Below are 25895 nucleotides of genomic sequence, written 5' to 3' on the forward strand. Positions count from 1 at the left end.
ACTGACAGCAGAAGACTTGTTTCCATGAGTATACTCTCCTCCAGTGCTCTCAGGTCTAATGCTTTCTCCTCTTGGCTTGGGCCCTGGTCCTGACTCAGTCCTCAGCAGATGGATGGTTTAGATCTGGCTCATTTCCTGGTCTTGTTTAAACCAACAGAATTAGACCTACTCAGCTCTGAAGAGTCTATCAGCATTGTATAATGTAGTAGGATTCACTCAAGTGCACAGGGATTTACAATCCTGAGCTCCATCATGTTAATACAAGACCAAAATATGGACCAATATCTATCTAAATCACGTTTGGGTGAAGACCCGGCTGTGTACTAGTTTGGTTCTGATACAGTTGCAGTTTAGTCATCTAAGACTACTATGATATATGATACAGATATATAAAACTTTAGAAAAAGGGGAAAGGGGGCAAGTTTGTCTGTAGCCATCATCATGGTGGTCTCTACTGCCAACGTGGCCTTGGTTCCCTGGTAGCAGTCCTGACTTGGTCCTGGTTTAGTCCTCTGAACCCTCTATTCTGTGTATAGACTCACTGATCATGGTGGTGCCTCCTGCCAGTGCGGCCTTGGTTCCCTGGTAGAAGTCGTCAGCAGAAGTCATGCCCCGGTCTGGCATCTGGAAGCGGGTATGCACGTCGATGCCTCCGGGCATCAGCATACGCCCGTGAGCATCGATGGTCTTCACCCCGCCGGGTACTATCAGGTTTTCTCCAATTTGTCTGAGATGAAAAATGTCAAAGTTTAAAAAAAAAATCATATGTTTTAAAGATTAAAAACATATTACTATAAAGAATTGGATTTTATTACAGTCTGATTTTAGGGATGGTGCAATGTCGATTTTTTTGAGCCGATACTGATATCCAGACTTGCCACTGTGGCCCAAAAATTTTTTCTGGGACATATAATAAAACAATAAAGCCATATTTTAGCTGTATATTGCTCTTGTTTAAAATATGTCTATTCTTACTTAATCCATACTGGTCAGACCCTAGATTTAAAAGCATCCTAGAATCAAGAATGATTTTAAGACCATATCAATTCACTTTCATTTAATAAAGTGTGGTTTTTATGGGACAGCGGGACTTGTTGTTGTTGTAGTCATTTTGAACCTAGCACTCACTTGATGACTCCATCTTCCATGTAAATATCAGCACAGAACGACTGGTCATCATTCACAATCTTGGCCCCTTTGATCAGAAGACGATCGCTCTGGAAGACAAAATGAACAAACTGTTACCAAAAGTCACTGTTCAAACATATACAAGCTTTACAGGCTCTACATTTACACTTTTACCATCTTATTTGTAAGGCTGTTGGCCCTGAAGTCTTAGCGGACCAAAATATGTATTAGTGAACTAATTATTTTATTTAGATTATAAGGATTCATATGGGACAACAGCAGAAAGTTAAGAGTGTGAGTGAGTTAGCTGAAGATCTGGTACTTTCTGGCATTAATAAACAGGCGGATTAAACTCAGAATTCACAAGTTAAATCTGTTTTTGTATGAATATATTGTTTCCTTGTACTTTTTTTCTGCATAAATAGTTGTTTTTGCATGCACTGTGCAGGTGCAGTCTTGTGAGTGCAGTTTGGTTCAGGCACATAGCGATACATAACCGCTTTGAGAGCTTTTACCACGCCTCCTTTTTAATCGACTTATTGATCGGCATGACACGTCTTTAGTCGACTAAAAGTTCCTACAGCTCTATTAATTTGATCTGATTACATTTGGGTGATAGATGTTAGTGTCTTTAATGCAAAAGGCAGACTGAATAGTTAACCTGTACTGTTCTCAGACTGTGTGTATGATGAGAACCACATGGCTGCTCTGGCAGGCTTTCACAAACAGATGAGTTCAGTTACATGTAATGTTTGGATCGGACTAGGGTTTCAATGATGGCTGTGTTTGGAAAGAATAGAAAGGTTATTAGAGAAGAAGTGATTTTGGGGTGATTTTGTTATGTTAGACAGACATATTCTTTAGAGGATTTGTGTTGGTGTCAACCACTGTAGTAGTTCTGACTGAAGAATAATTTGAATACAGGAGCAGTAACCAGACTTATGGCGTCATGAAGGAATTAGTCAGTTTAAGGAATCACTAACCTATTGGAAACCACTTAATGAATCCCATATTGCTGCGCTCCATAACACAAAATCCAAATTCATGAACTTCATGAACTTCCTAAAGATGTTTTTGCTTTGCTAGAAATGTTCCTCAGTATGGCATTTAACATACTTATCAAGCAATTATGTCATTATGGGTGTTACCTCTCCATTGATCTAGCATCTGGTGGAGTCTCCATGGAAACAGATAAGTTTAATGCCATACTGTGGAACATTCATTGTGCACCTTTATTTTAATGTGTTGGTTCTGATTTAATCTTGGATTGCCTGTTGAATTACATTCTATTGCCAACAAAGGCTGTTTTTGCCGTAGTTGTTGCAGTGAAATTGTACTGTATTGTAATGTACTGAGTAGTGAGCGTCAAGCATTTTCCTTTGTATTTAAATAGTTCAAATTTTTGCATTGTGACACCAGTGACATGTTGTCATGTTGGCCGTTACTAGTTTTCTATTGACACCAACCTAACGGTTATGAAGTAAGATGCTTAATAGAGCTTGGGAAATACCTCAGATTTTTCCACCATGTTTGGGAAAGATAAGCAGCAGCACTCAGCCCATTTCACAGACGCTGAAACATTACCAGGCCTTCATGAATTCAATTAGAGAACAATGAGAGCCCTCCTCCTTCACCCCGAATCCCCTCAAATGGACAGGACTAAGCACCAATCAGAGCTGTGTAATCAATCATTCACAGAAAGAGAGGAGGGGGTGGGGGGATCCTACCTCCCACTGCACCCCTGCTGTCTCCCAGTGCACCCCCGCCTTTCACTCCCTCAGTGGGGACAGTCCCTGGTCCACAGAGGGAGTGGCAGATCTGGTCACAAGTATGGGCGTCTTACAAACAAAGGGGGCTCTGTATAGACTGAAGGCTGCTTTGGGCTAAAACTCAGCCCACGGCTGTCACCATGAGCCCCTCCCTCCTCACTTACTACTGTACTGGATTGTATTAGACATAGTTAAGGCATAAGGGATATGGTTTGAGTAACCTGACTTACCCTCACACATAACAACAAAGCGTGGCTTACAGAATGAGTAATTTCTCCAAATAACTAAAGTTTTACTTGTTTTTACAGTGTCATTCCATATACAATCTCCCAGCATGTACTTAGTTGCTGCTTGGGGCTGAGTAAGTGGCCAATAGATGTAAGGCATAATTTTTTTTTTTTACTTAAGTGTCAAATCAATGCAGACATGTTCATGAAAAAACAATCTGAAAGCTCAGTTGTGCATCTACTACCAATCAGACGTCTTGCTGCGCTGCTGTGCTGTCGACGTGCAAGTTGTGCAAAAAATGATTTTGGATCAAAGTACTGCAGACCAAAACGTGCAGTGATTGGTTTGTCTACAAGTATTTTATGGACAGCAAATGGAATTTGGCTTGGAAACAAACTCCTGAGCTGACAAATGTAATAGTAAATCATCCTAATAAAAGATTCTTAGGACACTAGTCTGCGTTGAACACAGTTTGAAGTATAAACCGACTACTTTGTGTACACCTTTTCCCAGATCTTATGAGCAAGACATCTGGCTTTGAACTCCACACAGAAACAACACAGTTCAGCAAGATACAGGTCCAACACTGACAGACCAACCACATCCATAACTATGCATGATCTAAATGGCTTTTTCTGACCAAAACAAAAGTACTGGCAACTATAGAGAAACCTTGTTATGCAGTTATATTCTTATGCACAGTCTCTGTTTATCTGTTGCTATTCACTACCATTTTGGGGCTTTCCAAGATAAAAAGGTGGATGTGATCCCAGCCTTTTATGGATGGGTTCCATGGTGGTGTCATGAAAAGTAGTTTTAGTGTGAGTCTGCTGACAGCCACAGCTCCAGGCAATAACACAATCCTGACATACTGCAGCCAGCCATTTCCTGTGCGGCCTTTTGTAATGACCTATTTTTAAAACTATGATAGGCTCACACACACGTTACATTAGCCGCAGTGCTGACCACGCCGCTTGGGAAATGCTTTGCAGTTGTCGTCTGAAGGAGTGCCTGTCCTGAGGTTATGAAGGGGTCTAAAGGCTAGTCCCAAACTCATCCAACACCTGCCCTAAATGTGCCCTTCACCACAGAAGAGTGTCCCCGTTGTCATTATCACATGACCACAGCAGTGCGCCAACGCTTTGGCACTAGTGCTCTTTCAGTGTCTGTTAAACCAATGCAAAACTCAAAAAAAAGTCTGGATCCACAATAGGAAATCATCTGACACATTCCTACTGAGAATATATTGTAATAAACTGATTAACACAAAAGAAGAGATTCCAGATATACATGTTGGGGGATTGGCGTGCCCTTGGATATAGGGTGAGGAACTGAAGTCACCTAGAAGGAGCCTTGAGTAGAGCCACTGCTCCTCAAAATCTAGAGGCACCAGCTGAGGTGGCAAGTAGGTGATATATGAGGAAATCTTTGCCGAGACTGCTGCGCCTGCGATTAAGCCTTCGGGGCTCTGTCTAAGCAATGGAAAATGGACGGTTGAATGGCCGTGTATCAAATTGCCAATGAGATTACGGTTTCGCTTCAGTAGAATAGTACAAGAAAAGTACTATTTGATTCCTTGGTCTTTTCAGTCCAGCCAACTTTTAGAACAAATAAAATGAATAATGACTATGACAATAAAAGTTTCAGGTTAATTGTGAACTGTCTTAGTCCATACTTTTTCCTGGCTGATCACACTGTTGATCATTCTGGATGGGGACTTGTGTAACTGTGTGTATGGGTGTGTATTTATCACAGTGTGGGGTCTATCTGTGCATGTGTCTGTGTGTGCGTGTATAGTGTGCAGAGGCTGGACACCGAGTCTGCTTGTCCTGGAGCACAGCCAGACTCCAGACATGATCCTGACCTTAGCTCCATGAGAACGCTGATAAACAGGAAGTGGGTAGAAGTTAGCTCATCCCATACAAAGCAAAGGCAGTCAAAAACATCGGCTAAGCTTTGGAGATGTGAGCAGAAAACAGCAAAGTGAATTGATTTTCTCTAGACGATACCAATGGTGATAACATACCTCTGATGTTCAGGTGAGTCACACATGTTATGCAAGAAAGTCATTATCTGATCAAAACAGAACATGCTTACATAATTTTAGAGGTACTATTTAGTAATTTAGATGCTGAAAAAAATCATATGAAAATCCTTTAAAATGATTTTGACTTTCTCATGATTTATGTGGACGTTGAATTCCCTCTAAAAAGATTCTAATTCTTCTGAGGGATCAAACTTCACAGTAACTGGCTACATCCACCGGTCGTTTTATGAGAGTATATAGCTGAATTCAACAGAAAAGTATCCAATAATCTCAGGGTTATGTCATGCTTTGATACACACATTTGACCCTACAATCTCTAGAACCTCACTGACAACTATTTTCAGAAGAATGCCTTTTATGTTTGATTTAAAGGCAATGTACCAGATTTTTACTGTCTTAAAAATGTGAAAAACAGAGCTATTTCATTTTAAATGGTTTCCTTACTTACCTTATGCATTCCGATCCTAATTATTCACCACCATGAGTTTATAAGCCGGTATTACAGCTCACAGTTTTGCTAACAATAACTATTTCGCTAACACACCTTTCCTTATTATCAGAAAATGAAACACTTTCTAATTAGCAGAGGACACAGACCTTATACAATATATCTGTACTGGAGCAAGACAAGTTTATATAGGAAAAATACAGATGAGGAGAATTTAAGCCCACAATAGCCAAAAATGTAGAAGGCCTCCCTTTACAACCCCAACAAAAGAATGTCACCTTTTTGCTCAAGAATGTGTGGAAAACTTATAATATCCCATAGTAGAGACAGAAGTTGTGTTTGTGTGAACTGTTGAACTTGGGATGAATGGGTAGCAGAACAAAGCAGTACTGTCGGCTCTAGCCACGCCGCCGTCCTCACAAGCTTCCTCACATATTTACAAAGGCAAACTATGTTCTCCAGTGACAATACAACAACCATAGAAACAGCTTAGACTCGTATTTGGAAACCAGAGCTGTGTTCGTCATTATGGGTCGGCTAGCAGGCTCATATAAGAAGACTGATGTTGTATGCGTGAACCTACAGTTAATGAGGTTTCCAGAATAGTTTCTATTTGAGCAAAATAACAGTGTTTCCAGGTAACAATTTAAGTCTCATTACGCCTCATTTTATCCCTGAGTTAGCTTGTAACAAAGCATTACTTTTATGAATGAACAGAGGAAAAATTGAATGGTTGTAAGAAACTAGAAAAACAGCATGGGAATTGAAAAGAAGAGGTTCAGACTTTGAGGAAAACCTTCGCACTTGAACCACAAATTGTCTGGTTACATGGCGACTGCTCTATACCTGAGCCACTGTCTGTCCTAAGGCACCAGACAGTACAAGACTATCTACTATTGCAGATGATTGAGCTCGCCGTTATCCAGGACAGAGTAATAATAGATCAGTGGACTATTTTTAACACTCTTTGGTGTCAGTTACTTTTTCCTCATTCTCTATCGCCTGCATTATTGTTATTTCTAGTGCTTTGCTGCTAATGCTAACACAGGCCACTCAAATGATTTCAGCTTAAACTCACAGAACAAGGCAAACTATTAACCCATACATCGATAACATAGATTAGCACAAGATAAATCAATAATAAAAGTGGTAAAAGTTTCTCAATACAGCTACTATATTTTTGGACAAATAGCTCCAATAATAACTGCATAATTTTCTTTTGAGGAAGCCAATAGTAAAAAATGTGCTAAAACCATAGACAGTATATAGAAATGGACAAAGCCAACTTGCTAGCCGCTGGTTCCATCGACTCTTTCACTTTACATAGAAACGTTTTCGTTCCTCTGTAACTGCTGCTGTCAGACTCGTCATTTTGGTCTTAAAATATTCACATTGACCCGCTCTACATGATCCTGATGTTTTTATTTCGCTAATCAAGATATGACCATTATTGACAGACAAATCAGGCGTCCTCTTTCCTCGATTGACAGTGCTGCTAAGTGCCCGACGTCAGACTCCCTAAAATATATCTTTAAATGTATTGGTAGAGGTTTAAAAAGGTGCATAACTTACAACTATAAAAACGTGAGAAACAGAACTAGCTTTAAACCGTTTCTTAATTATATATAAGTGCTTTTCACACCAGACAAGAAAGGAGTTTTGCAGTGACGGTAAAGCTAACAACAACTAGTATTCTGGCATGCACTTCCTGATTAATAAACACTAAAATGCTTTAATTAGATGCAAATAGTACAATAGACAATACATATACATTGCAATACGTCTGTACAAATGTTGTTCAAATACAATGAAACATGTTTTTTCCATGATTACAAGTTCCATTTTAATCTCCATTTTTGCTGCAGACAGTTATGCTATGATATATGTGAAACTTGATATTGTAAACTTCAAAGCAATCATTTCAATATTATCTTGAATATTATCTGCCCTTTCTAAGCCTTGAGTCATGGTTAGGTTTAGAATCACAGCGAGGCTCCCATCCAATCCCAGCCTTGAACTTAATATAGTGCATTCATATTTAATGTGAGCAGCCTCCCAAATCCATCTGCTGTGAAGTGGACATCAGTGCCACGCCCTGGAATACTGGCACAACAAATAAGAATGTATAACCACGTCCAATAATGGGCCAATAAATGTCATTACAGGAAAGAAGTGATCCAGGAAGCAGGAAGAGAGTGGGCTCTGTCGCAGCTGCACACGTTTACATCTCATTTACACTAATCTCACTGTGATCTGCATGGAGTTAGCTTAATTATGAAAGTCAGTGCTATTTAAATGCCAGGTTACTTATAGAATGCATTTATAAAGGGTAGATAATAATCGTACGCGGGACATTTTATGCAATTGTGATAATCGCCAACAAAGATAATCGCAATTACATCACCAGAATGTGCACACAAAAAAGCTACTCCCCCTGAGGATTTCTTCTGGAGTTGTTGTTTTTACTTATAACAAAGTACAATACTATAACAGCTATTTAAAGATGGAACCTGTTCATAGTATTAAAATGATAAATATTCATATCCAGAACATTTTTAAAGTGTCAGCAACTTTAAAAATGGATTGTGATAAAATCATTAATCACAATTATTTTGGCCATGATAACGGTGACAGCAAATTTCCATGTCGTTCCATGCCTATTCAGAACAACAAGGACCAAAACATAAATGAGAATAAATTTATGTAATTCATGTAATAATAAGGCTGCATCTAATGAATATTTAAAAGACAAGTTAGCTTTTTTTTTTTTTTTTTTTTTTTTTGGACAATTGACTGGTGAAATGAACTTTTCTATTGTATTTTGAGAATTTTTAAATACATAATAATAATAATGAAGGTTGAAATATGGTGACCGAAGCATTCTAAATGGAGAATTTTATTGTGCAAAATCTTAAACTGTTTTCTTTCTTTTTTTTAAAATGATTTAATTATTTAATAATGCCACTGTGTTTATTATTACAAAAAGGCTTTCTGTATTTGTTTTAGAGTGGGGTTGTCAAAAGTATCAAAAATCAGAACTAATCAATACTAAGACTAATAACTGGATAAAACTTAACCTTTCCTGAACAATTTCATTTAGAGTTTGAACAGAACTAAGTGTAAGATCACAAAGTATAACAAACATATATAAATGTATATAAAATGTGCACAGAGCAAACTATTATTTTGTGTTGAAAATTACAGTATTGTCTAAAACCCTTTAAATGATACTGATTTTGATACCCAAAAGATCAAGTATTGATATTGCTAAAGTAAACATAGACGATAAACAATAATATTGAAACCAAACCGTAAAGCAGAATCGTCCCCAAAAAAGTATTCTAAATGTATAAAATTGTTTTTAAAAAATGAATAAGTATCAAGTCTATTTTTTTTGTATGAAGTAGTAGTTTGAAATGTTATTATTGTGACATTACTGTATAGTCTGTATAATCAACTAATTGTTGCAGCTTTGCTTCTTAAATATAAATACTGGAATATGTTTCAATCATGAATCATCACCCATTTATTCTACAACAGTTGATTAATTAATATCTTCAGGTCCATCTTCAGGTCTAACTGGTATAACAGTCTACACCTGAATGCATTTAAAACTAAACCGACCTATGTTCTAAGCATTTAAGCAATAGTATGTAGTCACTGCTTTTTGATTTGACAGACAATAAGATACCATAGTCTAGTTTAAACAAATGCCCGAGCCACAGAGTCTACTTCTTTTTAATGACAGCCTTTGCACATTAATAACCAGTATTGTGCCTGGAGCCTGTGGGCAGATTCCTTCCTGCATAGGTCAAAAAAAGGAAGTCAATCCTTTTAAGTGTGACATAATCTCAGTTTGGACTACAACTGCTCTAATCCTCTCATCTCTGGGCCAACTGGTGCAGACACTGGGTGGGAGGGGCCATCGTCAACAGGCTCTCACTCAAAATACTTTAAACATATAAAACTGCCTATCACATTACATGATAAACTATTAGCAGCCCTAGTACTCATGTATATAACTTTACACTACCAGTAAAAGGTTTGGATACACCTTTTCATTCAGTGTTGTTTTTCTATATGTTTACTGCTTTACTTGATGTTTTATATACATACAGAAGACCTCACACATGATGCAAAATATATAGAATACTGTAACTAAATATTTTTTATACTCTATATTCAAATGCTCAAAGTAGCCACCCTTTGCTTTGTCAACAGTGCTGCAAACCCTTGGCCTTCTCTCAATGAGCTTCTTGGTCAAGTCTCCTGAAACGTCTGTGTAATCCCTCAGTCGTCCAGGTACGATCCATAGTAAAAGAAAAATTCAAATCTGTGAACTGGAGCTGACTGAAGAAGCAGCCTGGATGAGCAGTGAAATGTCTTCACTCCTACAACTTTTTGTCCAGCTGACAGATGGGAATTTTTCTTGGTTTTCACTTCACAGCTGTTGCATCAGGGTCAAGAAATGCCAAGAGTGCAAACCAGGGATCAAAGCAAAGGGTGGCTATTTTTAACTTTTTAATATCAAAAACATGCTTTGAGTTATTTTAAGTTTATTTTTTGTTTACTACATTCCATATGTGTCATTCATTGTTTTGAGAATGAAAGTGTGAGAAGTGAGAATGAAAAAGTGTGTCCCAACATCTGACTGGTAGTGTGTGCTAGGCCTGTCATGATAATTACTATATTGAATTATCATTCAATTTATGAAAGTTGGAACAATATTTGTTGTGATCAATATTTATTCCTTTTACATTTTCTTTGCACTACAATTTTTTTATTTTTTTGGTTATTGTTTGGTTATACCATAAGATTTAAGCCGTAAAAGGTTGAATGAATAACTTCTGCAAACTAAATACTTAAGTGTTCGTTCTGTTGTTTAACTGCAGCTCATGATTTTCTAACAATATTGTACATTTACAATAGTTTTTGTGGTTTAAATCTGCATTTGGATTAGAGTGGCATAAATTAGTTTTGATATTATCATTTATCGTCTATTTACTTCAGCAATATATCAAACTTCAAAATATGTTATTGTGACAGGCCTAGTGCTGCCCGATCTGCTGTTATCCATCCATACAATCAATCTGCAGCATTTACAAATAAAATGGACAATGAAGCAAACAAACAATAGTTGCACTGTTTAAACTAGTGGCATGGTGATCAGCATGGTTAGCATTAGCAAGTCACAGCAAGAAAGCCCATACTACAGAATATATTATATTCAAGACAACCTTTCCAGCACTTACCCAAGCACAATGATTCTTATTTAGTGACACAACAAGGACTCATTTCAATCAAAGAGTCTTATTGATGGAGAAAACCAGACACTTCTCCGCAGACAGTCACAAGACCTATATATTTCACATTTATTAAGATGACACGACATTTACTACCATTAGATAAACAGGACCTGACAGAGAGTTCATCTGGAGTCATGTCAAACGCCCGAAGGCTATGGATGTCTGATTAAATAAGGACACATGTATCTGCATCATGGTACATGACTGCACTGCCTTAATCCTCATCTCCTCAATGTGGACACAGTACAAATTCTTAACCTTTACACAGTTAATAGAATATCTTATCAGCACATTTCGGCTCTGCTTCTTACATTTTAAACATGCTCCTTGTCTAGGATTGTAATAATGAAACTATCACGGATGGATGATATAATGGTCCTATAGTATCAGTGAAAATGGGGAAATTAATTGCATCAGATGTGCCTTTTAAACAGACCAGTGAGTTCAAATTTGTGAACTTTACTAAAGCTTATTTTAAAATCCTGATATCAATAGTCACAAATACACGTTATTGGTCTCAACAGTAAGACTGTTGTATGCATAATATTGTAATGATATTTCGTGTTTAGCTCAGAGTTGACACCTTTTGTTGTTCTTGTAACTGTTAACGTGTTGTTGTTAATGTAACTGCTTTTGTATGTGATGCTTGGTTGCTATGCCGACAAGTTGATGTGAAGGTTCAGTTCATCAGTTACTGGTCTGTTCTGGAGACTGGCTATAGTGAGTTGAGACTGCTCTTGTTTTTTGCTCTTGTTTTGGCTTGGGTTAACATTTATAGTAGGCCCTGTATTCAGAAAGCAACCAGATGAAATTTGGCATGTTTCCTTACAGCAGAACACTACAATATTAGTATTCCAACTATTTTGTAGGTAAAAATTGGCAACTTAAATTTTAAAGTCTCTCTGACTCTCAAAAATCTCAATGTTCATTATAACAAATGTATGTACATTGGCAATACTTTGTTCTATCATAAGGCTAAGAGGTTAGTAAGTTAACGTAACCTGCTTGTTTTCAAATTCATTTCAAGTGGGCACAGAAGCCAATATTCTTTAAATCTGCATCACCAAGAAAACTCCCCAGTTTTTTTACTTTATCAATTATAGCACATCAGTTCCAACCTTGGTGGTACATCATGTACCATCATACAACACCATAAAATTAGCATGCTAATAACAATTTTCCTCCATATCAAAATTGAACCATGCACCATGTCATCTAAAAAGTAACCCAACATTTCGTCTTGCCTAACTACATCTTCATCTGACTTCAAAATTCCTACTAGTATTAGCCACTGCTCCTTATTTTCACATGTTTTGCCAGCCTGATTTGGTCCAATTTAATCCATGCAAACCCAATTATCTGCTCTCTTCTGGGCAGTGACCTCTTTATTTCTTCTGCGGCATGCACACACATCCACATCCACCCATCCATCCCGACATCCAGCCAGCCTCCGTCCCTCCCCTCAGCTTAGCCAGAGAAACATGCATTGGAACAGCAGCAGCCAGCTAGGTCCCCTCCCTTTCCACGCTCCCCTCCCTGTTCCATCCTCCCTGCCTCTCCCTGGATAAGCATAGTGGAATAAAACCGCTGCGAGGTTCCATTACCAAGAACCAAAGATGCAACTAAAAAAAGAAAAGAAATACATCATTATTATTTCATTGATAAAAATGCATGTGACAACAGTTGTTCAAAGCAATATTCACATGTGGTTTCACAAAGACAACCAGCTTTAAATGCATAATACTTACAATTACACCTGCAACAAAGCCTTTTATTTTTAATTCCTGGCTTCACAATGGGCTAAATTAATTCTAATAGCTAACCATTGATTAGACATAATGTGGTATTGACGTAAATGGGAAAGCTAAAGCAGGAATGAACAAAGAAGCCACGTTAAATTGGTTTAGAAATGCAAAAATGTAGCATTAAAGCTAGTTCTGAGATTAGCATGTTCTATTCTTTTCACGTTTTGAGAAGCCGACAAGTGACAGGAGCCCACACACCCCAAAAAACCCTGCTGCTACACCGGTCTCAAGCTAAAAGGGACGCAAACATGGACATGGTAACGAATAATGTACAAATAATGTCGGTATTGCAGTTATTTTGTTGGAGAATGCAGCTTTGGCGGGAAAACAAAGTCAAAAGTTAGGCGCGTGCATCAATTTAACAGCAGAATGATCAGTTCCGTTACAATCAACAGAAGATTACGGGATTTAGGCGAATATGGACCAAAAAACAGGTAAGAAAAGAAAGAAAATTGCGTGTGATAATCCGGTAACGCTTCCCCAAAGTGTAGAGCGCATTTTTTAGTGCCAAACGACGGTAAAATAACCCAAAACTCACGGTAATGCGGGGTATGTTCTTCTTGCCCTGATATCCAGACATGTCGGCGGATGGAGAGGATTACTGCAGCCTGTTGAGGTCAGCCCCGGTTGCGGTTCGACTAAAAAAGCAGATCCCGGGAAACGTTGATGGACGTGAGACTTGGAGCCGGACGTTGGAGCGAGGTATGGGGTTGTATAGTGGCGGCAGTGGCGGCAGTGGCGGCAGCAGCCTCCCCGGTGTCCGATGCAGCAGAGAGCCGAGAGGAGACAGACAGAAGAGGAGAGGAGAGGCAGGGCAGCCGGCGGGGCGGAGGAGGAGGAGGAGGCACCGAGATCCAGCTCCGGGAGAGGGCAGGCCAACGGCGCATGCGCAGAGCCTCGCCCTGCTACAGCTACTACTGCCTCTAGTCTGCTGCTTCATTCAAACACAGGGCATGACTAATGTGTCATTTGGAGGGTTTTTTGGGGTTGGTGAACGTAGGGATCAGGGATATATTTTGGAAAACACCAGTATGCAGTCATCTTAATTAGGTAATCTTGGTAAGCTATTGTTTTTAGGTGGTTTAAAGGACTATATGGGAAAAATAATTTGCAAAGATGGAGTAAATGTCAGTAATCCATAGCAAAAGATGAAATTTAAACCTGTCAACTGGAGAAATTGTTGTAGGAGTGAAGACGTTTCAGGAGGGGCATAGGAGGGGCATTAAAGGTTGAATAGGGTCGTTAAGGCTGAAACTTGAGACAATAGCTGTTTACAGTTTCATTGTAGTTAGCCCCTCCCTTCAGATAGATATAAGACAGTGTCCACCAGAAATCTGACCAGAACTGAAAAAGCGGCTTGGATGAGCAGCAAAACGTCTTCACTTCTACAACAATTTGTCCAGCTGACAGATTTAAACTTCGTCTTTTGCTAAAGATAGAGTAACTTAGCTCAGAACAAAACTAATCTGATACTTAAATGTGAAACTGACGCACACAGACAACATTAAAAATATAAAATTTGAGTTTAAATGCAGATCAGTAGCCTGTTATTGTTATAATAAGCGTGCGCTGTAGGCTACTGTGTACATTTTCCTTTACAAGAGATCAATGCCATAAATACAAAACTCACAATAGCAGATAACCTATATTTAATAATCACAGTGTAAGATAGATGCAGCCCATCTGACAAGTCAAAACAGCCAACAAACTTTAAAAATGTTAACTTATGCATAGGTCATGTTTCATTAAAAGGGAGTATTACATTTCTATGGGGTATTAATTGCTAACAAAAACATATTTAGATCACCATGTTACCTTGTATTACCTTACCTTATTGTTTTGAAAATGCTATATGCACCAAAAACAGCTTATCGACTTGTTTTTTGATGCCTCCTCCCTTGTTCCCCGCACTAAGTCCCTCCCCTTCAGAACGCTATCATATTACAATCAGCGTGCATCCCACTAATGAAAATATTGCACATCACATCGGGTTTGTGATGCTGTAATGTAGTGTTTTGTATCATGGTTTTGTATATTTATGGGAAATTGTAGGCTTGTGGGCTGAGTATTGGACAGGTTTGTACTGCTAACCATAAAGAGGGTTCAAATAGCCTCCGTCAGAGATTGCAAGATTACTAAAAAATGCATGAATGGCATATAAAAACTCTTCAGGCCTGTTTTTGATAGAGGAATATTATAAGATCCAAGTTGATTTAGCGTAATACCCCGTCTTTAAGCTGTATGTCCAAAATGCCCCTCAGAGACATTCTGTGCCACAAAAATTTGACAGACATCATTGAAAACATTAATATGTATCCCTCGATGCTTTTATTTTGCAGCATTTTCCTTGCCTGACCAGCCAGTCCTTTCACATTCTGTTTGAATCCAGAAGGGTCTGGAATTGGACCATAAAGGCCTCAAACAACTGTCCTAACTTGGGACGGTTGAACCACAGCTGCTAATTAGTATAACATGTTTCTCAAATGTCCTCTCCAAAATTCTTGTATCAATCTTTTATCATTCTCTCTGATTGGTTAATCCACCTGTCAGTCATGCCTTTCTCAAATCAGGGAGACGGGATACAGTTTCAGACCCATTCATCTTTGTGAAGTTTTGTTAAAGCATGTGGTTCTGGCTGAACAGGTAAGCATTTTCCTTTTCCTGTTGAACACTTGAATTGCACCTCCTGACGCCCTCTGTTGGCAACAGAGGGAAGTGACAAATTTTGAAAAGACAAATTGGCAGCTTGGTGAATAGCACATTAAATCTAAACATCTGACTTACATCACATGTTTAATTCAGACATTGATAAAAGGCACAGAACGTGGTAGATTTGAGAGGTGTGGTTGGAGGTGCAGAGTGGATCATGTTGCAAATGCTGTGGATCAATATGAAACATGAGAGTAGAGCTCACACCGCCATTACAGCTTTTAACAGCAACAAACCAAGAGCTCATTTTTAACCAAAGGATTCAAAGTGCTCCTCCATCACACCAGATTTGACCCAATTACACTACATACTACACTGACCAGTTTCAGAAAAATATCTAATTACAATTCTTTTGAAGCATTGCGACTGCAAATAGATTTGCTATTTATGTTTTAATTATAATATTCTGGTCAAAGTTCACATTTTAAACACGCCTAGAAAAATTGACAAAAAGACTGAAATTTGAACCGACAAATTAATACAAGAATCACATTTCAGAGCATGTTTGTGCAGATCTAAACTACAGGGTTAGCAGTTTTTTTTTACAGAATAAGACAGAATATTTTGATGTTTGTGAAGGAAATTATGGTACTACAAAAACTTTGTGATTTGCTAATTTTGCCCATTCAAATGCAACTTTGATTCAACTGTGATTAATCTTGCAGGCATACAAACAGATATGCCACTTAATAAGAAATGCTTGTCATTAAAAGAGACATATTCTAAATGAGCTTGTGAGGTATGAGAGCCTTTATTACCAAGTTGTTTACACCTTCAAATCAAATGCAATGTTTTATTTACACACTGAACAATTACGCTTGGTTTCAACTCTCTACATAAGCAAACAAAACCAGGACGTGCTAATGTGTAAGGTTGTACAATTTTGGAAAAAAAAAAAGAATTGTGATGGCAATTAGAGTTGCAATATATGTTGGAAAAGTAGGATCCCTTTCAGATTGCACATTGTAAACAACTCAGAGACTTAAATATAAACCACGCCATGCTCCCACAAAATTGTGTTGGGATATCGCTCTGAAGGGGGAGTGAGCAAAAGGAGGAGAGACTCAGAGCATCAAAAACTGAAGTGAAACTTATTTAACATGTTAATGCACTGTCTTTGGCGAATACAGCACTTTCAAAACAATAAAAGGTAACATGTTGACCTGAATATGTTATGTGTTACTAATTAATACCCCATAGAAGTGTTTAATTGTAATGAAATGTGTATTTTACTGTGTGTTCACCTGCCCAGGGACTATAGATAGAAAGTAGCAGTAGCTAAATCTGGTACAAATCATCTTTTCTTTTGTAAGATTAATGAATTTGTACATGGCCCCTGACAAATAAAGAATAAAGTAAGTAAGAAAGAAAGAAAGCGTAATACCCATTCTTTAATTACAATTATAGTTATAGTGCTCTTCCCCTCCTCTTACAAATCTAGATCTTTTTTAGACTGCAATTTAAAGGTCAGGCCAAATGAGAGTTTGTGGAGAGGCGAGTCTACTCACAGTAGGGACTCATGTTTTGTTATGTTTTTCAGTGCTATTTATCTATCTATCTATTTTTGGCTAAACACGTACATAATGTGACTTTAAAAACATTGTTAAAATCTCAAAAGACAGTTCGGTTTGCACAAATGTAACCTTGCACATTTCTCAACCTCTAATTTCTACAATCAGCTCTTTTGTTTGCCACAGACAGGCAGCACAATTTCAAGATGCTTGCAAGTCACTCTCCTGGATCAGCTCCACAGCAAGCTGAGATTTACGACCCTCATGGGACACTGAACGCACCGCTGCAGTGGGATCGGGGCTGGTTGTACAGTAGACTTATGGCAGGACAGTGAGGGGAAGGCTTTTGTTGCCTTCACTGACATATGTTGAGCCCAAGGACGCTCCATCTGGTTTGGGCACGCCCCATACTATGAGCCCTGATGGATGTATTGATCCTTAATTGTCATTGCGTCAATGGGGTTCATAGAGTTAATGCTTTTATGTGTCAATAGTAACGGGCAGGAAGAGGTCAGAATAGCAAAGAACTTAAAAAGGCAAAAGAAAGTAGTGTTGTCACAATACTAAAATTTTAATACTGATTCCGATACCATGATGATAATTAAAAAAAAGTCTTTATTTAGACAATAGAAACTCATTTTCAACATTACATCACAGTATTTTCTCTCTGATATAGCTCAAAATCTTTCTACAGCTATTCAGGAAAGGTGCATTTCTGTCCTGTGAATATGACCTTTTTAATATCGATACATACCTGATTTTCGCTACTTTTGACAACCCTAAAAGAAAGTGTGATTGTCGGGTTAAATAATCATATAGTGGTCTAGATTTCCTCAACATTAGGGTTAGGTATAATCAAATTTTATAAAGAAAAAACCTCAACTGCTGGGTTTCAGATGATACCACAACATTCTATAGGTCAATAATATTTAATACAGATGTGGGACAACTAAAATGAATTGAAATATTGTTAAAATGCTGATTTCTGTTGAACTACACTGAGTTCTATGATCTAGTCAGTTACAGAAATTAATGGACTGAACATCAGAGCATTTACCTTTTGGATATTTCAAAACAAAATCCACTCAACAGGAAAATGTGGCTCTTGCCCCGCCCTATCTAGGAGATTACTTTGTAAAACCTGAAAACGTCTAGTAAATGTATTCTTCCTACATGTAAACTTATGTCAATACTTGAATAACTGCTTCAGATGATATAAAAAGTATAACAAGGCCTATTGTCTTAAAACTGAGCTGGGTGGAAACATTTCTCTGGAACAGGGGAGTTGCTCAAAACATCACCCACATACAAATACCAAAACTGAAATGGTGAAATGTCCTCAGAATTGCAGCTATTAGTCCATGCTGTGCAGCTGATGTCGTCAACATTCCCTGGAGGTGTAATGCTAATTGGAGGCACTGCTCTGTCTGAGGTTTTCTGAGACTGGAGGACTTTAATCTGAGCTTTGTTTTAACACTGTCTGACCATAAAGAACTGGTGTAGGTGGATCTTCAACATGTGAGCTGATTTTGTACTGCTAAATAAGCCACATAGCATTACAGCCATAAGCTAGCATTAGCCAACAGTTTCTCAGTTAGTCACACTCACCTTTTCATCGATCAACAGTTTACAAAAATATCATTTCTTTCTTCTGAAAACGTTTTTGGCAGTGTTTGCTAATGTGTATCATGCATCACCATGTCAGATTGCTAAACATTTCATCATAGATACACATGCAGAACACCCTCCTGTAACTATTTATTCTGTAATCAACAAAGCCATTATGAATACCTGGCTTTATTTTTTTTTTCCTACAAAAATGTACATCCACATAGCTTTTTCAGTCTTTAGTCTGGTACAATATTCCACAAAATTGAAACATTTGAATAGTTTATGAGTGTTGAATATTACATGAAAAGTCTGGCCCAATGACCCACTACAAACTACATGAATTATTCTAGTCTTAAAGTGGAGAGAGAAAGAAATAGGCAGATTCTTGGAATTTAAAATGTTGTCTTTTTTTCTAGTTACTTTTAGAAACTTTTTTTAAGCAGGCATAATTTATGCATCCTTCCCATTTTATTTTTTACTGTGTTGTAATTTACCCTCTCATCATGATCTCATTTAGCAATAAGGTCTTTGGTTCGATTCTCGGGTTCCATTCCTGGACCAGTCACCTTGTGGTTTTGCCCGTTCTTCCTGCGTTTAGGTGTGTTCCCTCTCCAGTTTCAGTGCAGCGTCTGCAGTGATGCAGTTGCTGTACTCTGTGGTTGTTTCCTACTCTCACCTATGGTCATGAGCTTTGGTAATGACTGAAAGGACAAGATTGTGGATACACGTGATTAAATGGGTTTCCTCCACAGAGTGGCTGGGTGCCCCCTTAGAAATAGGGTGAGGAGCTCAGTCACATGGGAGGAGCTCATAGTAGAGCTGCTGCTCCTCCATGTCTAGAGGAGCCAGCTGAGATGGCTCGGGCATGTGTTCCGGATGCCTCCTAAATGCCACTCTGGGGTGGAGGTGTTTCAGGCACGTCCCACTGGGAGGAGGCCCCGGGGTAGACCCAGAACACACTAGAGGGACTATGTCTCTCAACTGGCCTGGGAACGCCTTGGGGTCCCACTGAAGGAGCTGGAGGAAGTGTTTGGGGTGAGAGAAGTCAGGGAGTCCCTGCTTGGACTGCTGTCCTTGCGATAATCAATACTAAAACTAGTATGGAAACTAGATACTCATTTGAGCAAGTACTGATATTAATAAAAGTCACATTCACAGGACAGAAATGAACCTTTCCTGAATAGCTTTAGAATGATGTTGATCTGTATCGGAACCAGTATAAGACACATAGACTACTATACACCCATGGACCACTATGACTGAGGGATTACACAGATATAAGGCCACATGGGAATATAAAAGAAAATACTATTGTTTATAATGTTGAAAATTAGTTTACATTGTCTAGGTAAATAGTGTTTTTTTATTTAGCATCCTGACAATGCTACAATAGGCTATTACTTAAGATAGATAACCTATTCTTTATTACTATGTACCAGGATCCCAGCCAGTAACCACTCACTGCTGCTGATGTGCTGACGAAGTAGCAGTGAGGGATGGGTCAAATGCAGAGGAAAAATATTGTAATTTTCAAATAGACTGTAGGCCTTTTACTTAGTTGACTTAAGCAATCATTTAGTTCTAAAAATAATCATCCCAAAATGTCAGAATAATATAAAAGAAGTACTGGCCCAGCCATTACTTCATGACTAATAATACCTGACCACATGCAGTCACACCAAAAACCAGCCTGGTGTTTCCTTGCACTAAAACCTGGACTGTCACCATGGAAACCAAACAGTACCACCAAATTTTACGACAAAAATGGAGCCGAGCAGCCACTCCCTCTGACTGTGCCACTCTCCTCTATTACATCACGCTGCATCATGGGAAATGTAGGCGATGCAACTTCTCTCAAACTCATAAATCACTGACCAGCCCACACAGACAGCAGCACGTAATCCGCACGCAACTATAAACGTAAAAATGGTTTATATCTTACCTTTTGGTCCAGATTCTGCAGCGCTTCTTTGCCCGTGCTCTGCCGGATCTCCACCTTCCTGGGCTGGGAGGTCTCCGTTTGCCGGTCGGTCCCACGCCCCTCGCTGCGCCCTCGTCCCCGACACGCGTCCAAGCCCAAACCCGCTCCCCCGGCTCCGTCCACGGGGCAGAAAACGCCGCAGAACTGCCCCTGCCTGGTCATGGGTGGGCTTAGGGATGCCACTTCCCCGTAGCGAGACATACTGCTTCACAGGGGAGTCTAAGTAGGAGGAGGAGATGCTGGGAGTGGAGCAGCGGCGGTGGATGCGAGGGTGCCGTGTTGTGCGTCTTGTGCGTCTTGCCGTGGACAGTGGACAGACACCGCCTTTTGTTCGGTGCGATAAGGGACCGTGCTACTGTGCAACTGCAAACACGAGCACCAGAACACACAGAAATTACGTACTGGATTGAAATATGTTAATTTATTTTAATCGACGCGCTGCAGTCATAGCTTTACGCACGGTTTAGTTGAGTAATGGGTAAGATTGTGAAGCTAATAATGTAAGAAAATCGACGTTTCAAACCTACCTGTAGCCAGTTTCTTTTTGCAAATTGAAGGAGTTCCAGATCTTGTCCGTAAATCGTCTCCAAACTGGACTGGAGGACTGGGACTGATCTGTGGCGCGTCAGATGGCACGGCGCGTAGTTGGCACAAAAGCGTGTAATCTAATGAGAGATGAGATCATGTAGCGGCACGAGGGCTGTAGTGCGTGTCCGGGCGGTTACTCTGAAGTTTGACAGTCGGGGGAGAATGAGGCGGCAGGCACCAGGGCGCTGTCCTTCAGCACCATGAGGGAAGAAGCAGCGCTGTGACACTCAGAGCTGCATATATATGACTATAGAGCACAGAGTCTGAGCTCGTGTCCTCATGGTTATAGAGTCTGTGCTATACTTTTTTAGAAAATGTGTGTGCATGAAGTAGGTCTAGTAAAGGATTTGTTTGTAATATAGACATGATCAAATAGCTCTTACTGATGCTGATTATGCATCATGCTGTAATTTGGGGTTTTGCTTCCAAGACAATTATCCAATCAGAAAGCAGAATGAGCCTCACACAAGTCTCTCATTTGGGTTGTCAGTTTCAATGCCGAAATCGAGCTGGTTCAAACCTAAAAGGACTCTCTCTGATCTGAACCGTCACTACCTAAACCCCAGTATCTGCAGCCAATCCTTAATCAGTGCTAGTGAACCCCCTCTGCAGCTCAATGAGTGAATTCTGAAGGCTTCCAGCTTTCAAATGAGGCCTGTTCATAGACTGATAATGAGAAAAATACTTGTATGTGTCCTCTATCTGCAGGTTAAGGCTCTGACAACTCAGGTTCAGTTGTGTCTACCTTGTTCCTTCAGTACTGATTGTTGAAAATTCTATGATGGTTTGACACATGTTTTACACATTTAGATTCTTTAGTATTAGGCCTGTATGAATTGCCTGGAACAACAACACATTGGTAATTCAATTCCCCTATAATTTTCTTTTTTCTTTCTTTTTAAAATTGTATTTATGAAAAAAACAAAAACAGTACAAAACATAACAGAAACATTCACAGGAGATGAAGAAACAGACAAGAAAATGATAAACCTGGTACGAAGCAAAGGACAAGAAACAGAAATAAAACAATGATCAGAGCTTGGGGTGGGTTGAGGGGGTAGTTTGAGGGGTGGGCTGGGGGCTTACTCTGAGCTAATGTTTTATTATTGAGCAAGTAAAATTAATAAATTAGTGAGTATAGTTATGAAGTTTTGACATTTAGTTTCAGGGTTGAGTCTCCATTCTCTTTTATTTATTGTTTCCTTTTCCTTTTTTCCCTTTTTTCCTTCCATCCCTTGGCCTATAATTTCAATAAACATAACTTCATTCTGCAGTAGACATTGTGATAAAAAATACACTGTAGAATATCTTTAACCGCTGTACTGCAAACAAAAACAAAACCCCCAAAACACTAAAGAAAAATATACATATTACACACATTTCTCGAATAAATAAATACATTCTTAAACACAGTCGTCAATTTAACCAAAAAATCCAGTTTAGCACAGTTCTAATGAGTCTGTTTTACGACATGAGGCTATATCGACGTCCTGTGGGAAATCTGTAGGTTTCTCAGCAGCAGAACACATTTAGAATCTGCTGAGTCAGGACAAACTGACACACACGTTTACACAGCGCCACAGACAAGATAATAACTCCACTAATGGGATAAAGTAGTGTTATTTATTTAAAACGAGCCCAGCACTTGATACACTGAGAGATAGGCCTTATATGCAGTGTGAGTTTTTCAGAACAAAATGTCTCCAGTGACCTGCTTATGCACGGATCAATTGTTTCACTGCAAACTCATTCACAATGCAGTTTGAGCCTTCCCTTTGTACACACTTTCTTTACTTTCTATCTGTTGAAACGTAAAGGTCTTAAAGGAACTGGATGCATGGAATATTTCTATTTTAAACTTGATAAACTTGACCTTAGTGTGTTTCCAGATATACAAGTTAAATGCGTTCAAATAAAATGTAGCTTTTAGTTTTACTGCTGATTTATTCTTAAGTTAAAAAATGTTGGAAATGTCTTATTTATTTATCATAATTTGGTGTTATGGTTAAATTTAAAGCAGACCTATTATGCAAAATGGACTTTTCAGAGGTTTTAGTTGTTCCCCCTCACCATTTTCTCACCTGAAGTTGTATTTTGAGGGATTGATGCAGGTTTGAGCCATCCTTAAACGGTTATTTTTAAGACGCCATATTATCAATCAATCCCTGATTTCACCGCCACTAACATACATCCACTGCTGTGTGCTTATTTTGTTTTCCAAATTTATTTTCTTAATGAGCGACACACGTAAGATTTGGCAGCGTCACGTAGTCATTTTGGTACAAATGAAAAGAAATATGCTGCTCGTTACGGTGATCTGTAGCTATTCATCAGAGGTGCTGACTATGTTGTGATGAAGTTTGCAGCGACATCAGCTCCCATTGGGCTCCGCAGATTTCTAACACGGAAGTCAGTGCATTTGTTAGTTTTATAAAGTCATTTTAGATTAATATTGCGATTAAAAATGTCGAAATTATAACAAATGATCCATGGGTGTCATAGAGCAGACACAAGCAAGTCTTCTTTAAGGTTCACTTTATTGTCCCCATAGGGTAATTTGCCCTCTGCATTTGACCCATCGTTTAATGCTGCTGCTGTGGCATTACTTCAGAAGCAGTGGGCGCCGTAGTGCAGCACTCAGAGACCCATCTCCTTGATCTTGTTGCTAGGCTTGACCAGGACTACCTTAGCTTTTAACCCCAGGACTTGCAGCCAAACATGAATCAGTGCTGAATCAGTTTGTATGCATATGTTGAATTGACTTAAAATAGTTGAAAGTGGCACACTGACTTTATAGTTTGTTACATCAGATTTACTTGAGGCTTCGGATGAAGGTTGATATTAGCATTGAAGGGGTTACCATCCCATTGTTGCAAAGGAATGGCAAATCCAGACTGATATCTTTCTGTATTTTTTCATACAGATTGATATCAAAGTGGTCCCCATACCCTCCGTCGCACCTCAACCCAGGATAAAACATTTTTGTCCAATCAGATTTGTTTATTACAGTGATGCATGTGAAACGAAGGATCTCACTGGTCACCCATCATTTACAAACAAAATCAAATGTATCTCCCCTCAGATTAACAAAACATAGTGTTTCGCTCACTAAAAAGATTCTACAGAAATCTTTTTTTCCTTTCTTTTTTCCTTGTAAGCAGCCATATTTGTTTTGACACGTACAGACCACGCATGTCTCTGATTGGCTAAACCGCATGTCAATCACGCCCATCTGAACTCAGGGAGATTCACCAGTGACCAGACTCACACCTTTGTAAAGTATTGAAAAAGTGTGTGTTCTGGACCCCAGGCAAACCCCAGTGGTGAGAAAACATTGAACTCACTAAGCTGTACTTGAAATGTAGATGTCCTGATTCAGATCTGGTTTATTCCTGTTCTGACTTGGTTTAGACTCGAGAAAGGAGTGTTATATGAGACCTTTTTGGAACGTGGTTTTAGTTCTGCTGCAGACCAGAGATTATTCCTGGTTTAGACCGGTTTGAGCCTTGCCTGGTGAGACTTTTCTTAAAACTTTGGCAGTGTTGTATAGAAATCAGGAATACGCTGATTCAGTTAAGCCCTCCCATTGAACTGATAAACGTCCCGAGCACAAAGCACCATGGGAAGGATTTGAACGGCGAGTCCAGTTTCCATGACAACGATGGCGACAGACTGGTAGCTGTTAACGGTTTAATGTCTGCTCCACCGAAAAGCGGGGCCATTGTCTGAGAGCTTCACTGAGGAGAGGACACTGCAAACATGTCTACCTCTGTTTCCATGGTGATAAGAAGTGAAACCAGAGACAAATGTTTGGACAAAGTTTGAGGAGATTCTCTGGATTAGACAGAAGAATAATGTCACTTTTTGGGTTAATCTGATCTGATTATTACAGTCTTAAAATTGTGAAAAAAAAAAACAGAATTAGTTTGTTTTAAACAGTTTGCAGTGGTTCAAAGTTATTCCTCACTTACCTCATACAATCTGAGCATCCTAATTATTCACCATGATGAGTTTATAAGGGCTTTTCACAACTTTCAGAAACCGGAGCGACTTTTTAATTAGCTCCAAACAGCACACAGCGGACATATCTTGACCCTAAGAGCTGCTTATACAATATATCTGCACTGGGGCAAGACACATTTTGCTCAAATACATGGCCTTTAAAATACCTCTGAATAATAGTACTCAAGTATAACCTACAAGTTGAAGTAGTGGTAAAACAACTCCAACTATTTGTAGTCCCAGATGTCGTTAATTTACCAAGTACCCACCCCTGTCCCCTGTGCAAAGATTTGTGTTCAAATCTATGAAAAAGTCTAGTTAAAATTGGCGATGCTATAAAGAGTGTACCATTCAACCTGTGTAATTAAAGCTGCACTATATGTAACTTTTCTGGTAGTTGCAGGTATCCATAGATATTTTAGCACTTTCATTGGAATGTTCCACGGTGTAATTGTGAAGGAAGAGATTGCAGACCAGGTAGAGAGCTGAAAGAAGTTTATCTGATCAGATGAATGAAGTTACAGACAACAGGCACATGCGTTGTATTTCAGGGGCTTTTTCCAGTACTTATAGCCCGAGAAAGGTATTATCTATAGAAGGCAGATCCTATAAAGACTTAACTCATTTTACATACTGTCTGTACAAGCTCATAAATTGATGTACCGTTAGCTGTTTACAGTGAGGTAGAATGTGTCACTAACCGAAATCATGTAACCGAAGTAACAGGCTCCAGTGTAGACATCTTAAAATAAGCATGTGTCA

The 25895-nt window shown here is 38.9% G+C and overlaps 1 protein-coding gene across 2 annotated transcripts in view; it reads right to left on the reverse strand.

Annotated features, from left to right (window-relative positions):
* Positions 1 to 20729, reverse strand: part of dpysl2b (dihydropyrimidinase like 2b) — a 36083-nt gene extending 15354 nt beyond the window's left edge. Inside the window, exons 1-3 of one of the 2 annotated variants that reach the window (XM_033975982.2) lie at positions 20505 to 20729; positions 1129 to 1217; positions 543 to 727 (exon numbers count right to left, since the gene is read on the reverse strand). In XM_033975982.2, coding sequence (XP_033831873.1) covers positions 543 to 727; positions 1129 to 1217; positions 20505 to 20705 — 475 coding nt within the window. In that variant the 5' untranslated portion in view covers positions 20706 to 20729. Of the gene's footprint in view, positions 1 to 542; positions 728 to 1128; positions 1218 to 13269; positions 13548 to 20504 lie in introns of those variants that run through there. The other variant, XM_033975983.2, reaches the window with a different exon arrangement.
* Between the last annotated feature and the right edge of the window lie 5166 nt (positions 20730 to 25895).

This window comes from Periophthalmus magnuspinnatus, chromosome 12 (assembly GCF_009829125.3).
Source record: "Periophthalmus magnuspinnatus isolate fPerMag1 chromosome 12, fPerMag1.2.pri, whole genome shotgun sequence".
Classification (NCBI taxonomy): Eukaryota; Metazoa; Chordata; class Actinopteri; order Gobiiformes; family Gobiidae; genus Periophthalmus; species Periophthalmus magnuspinnatus.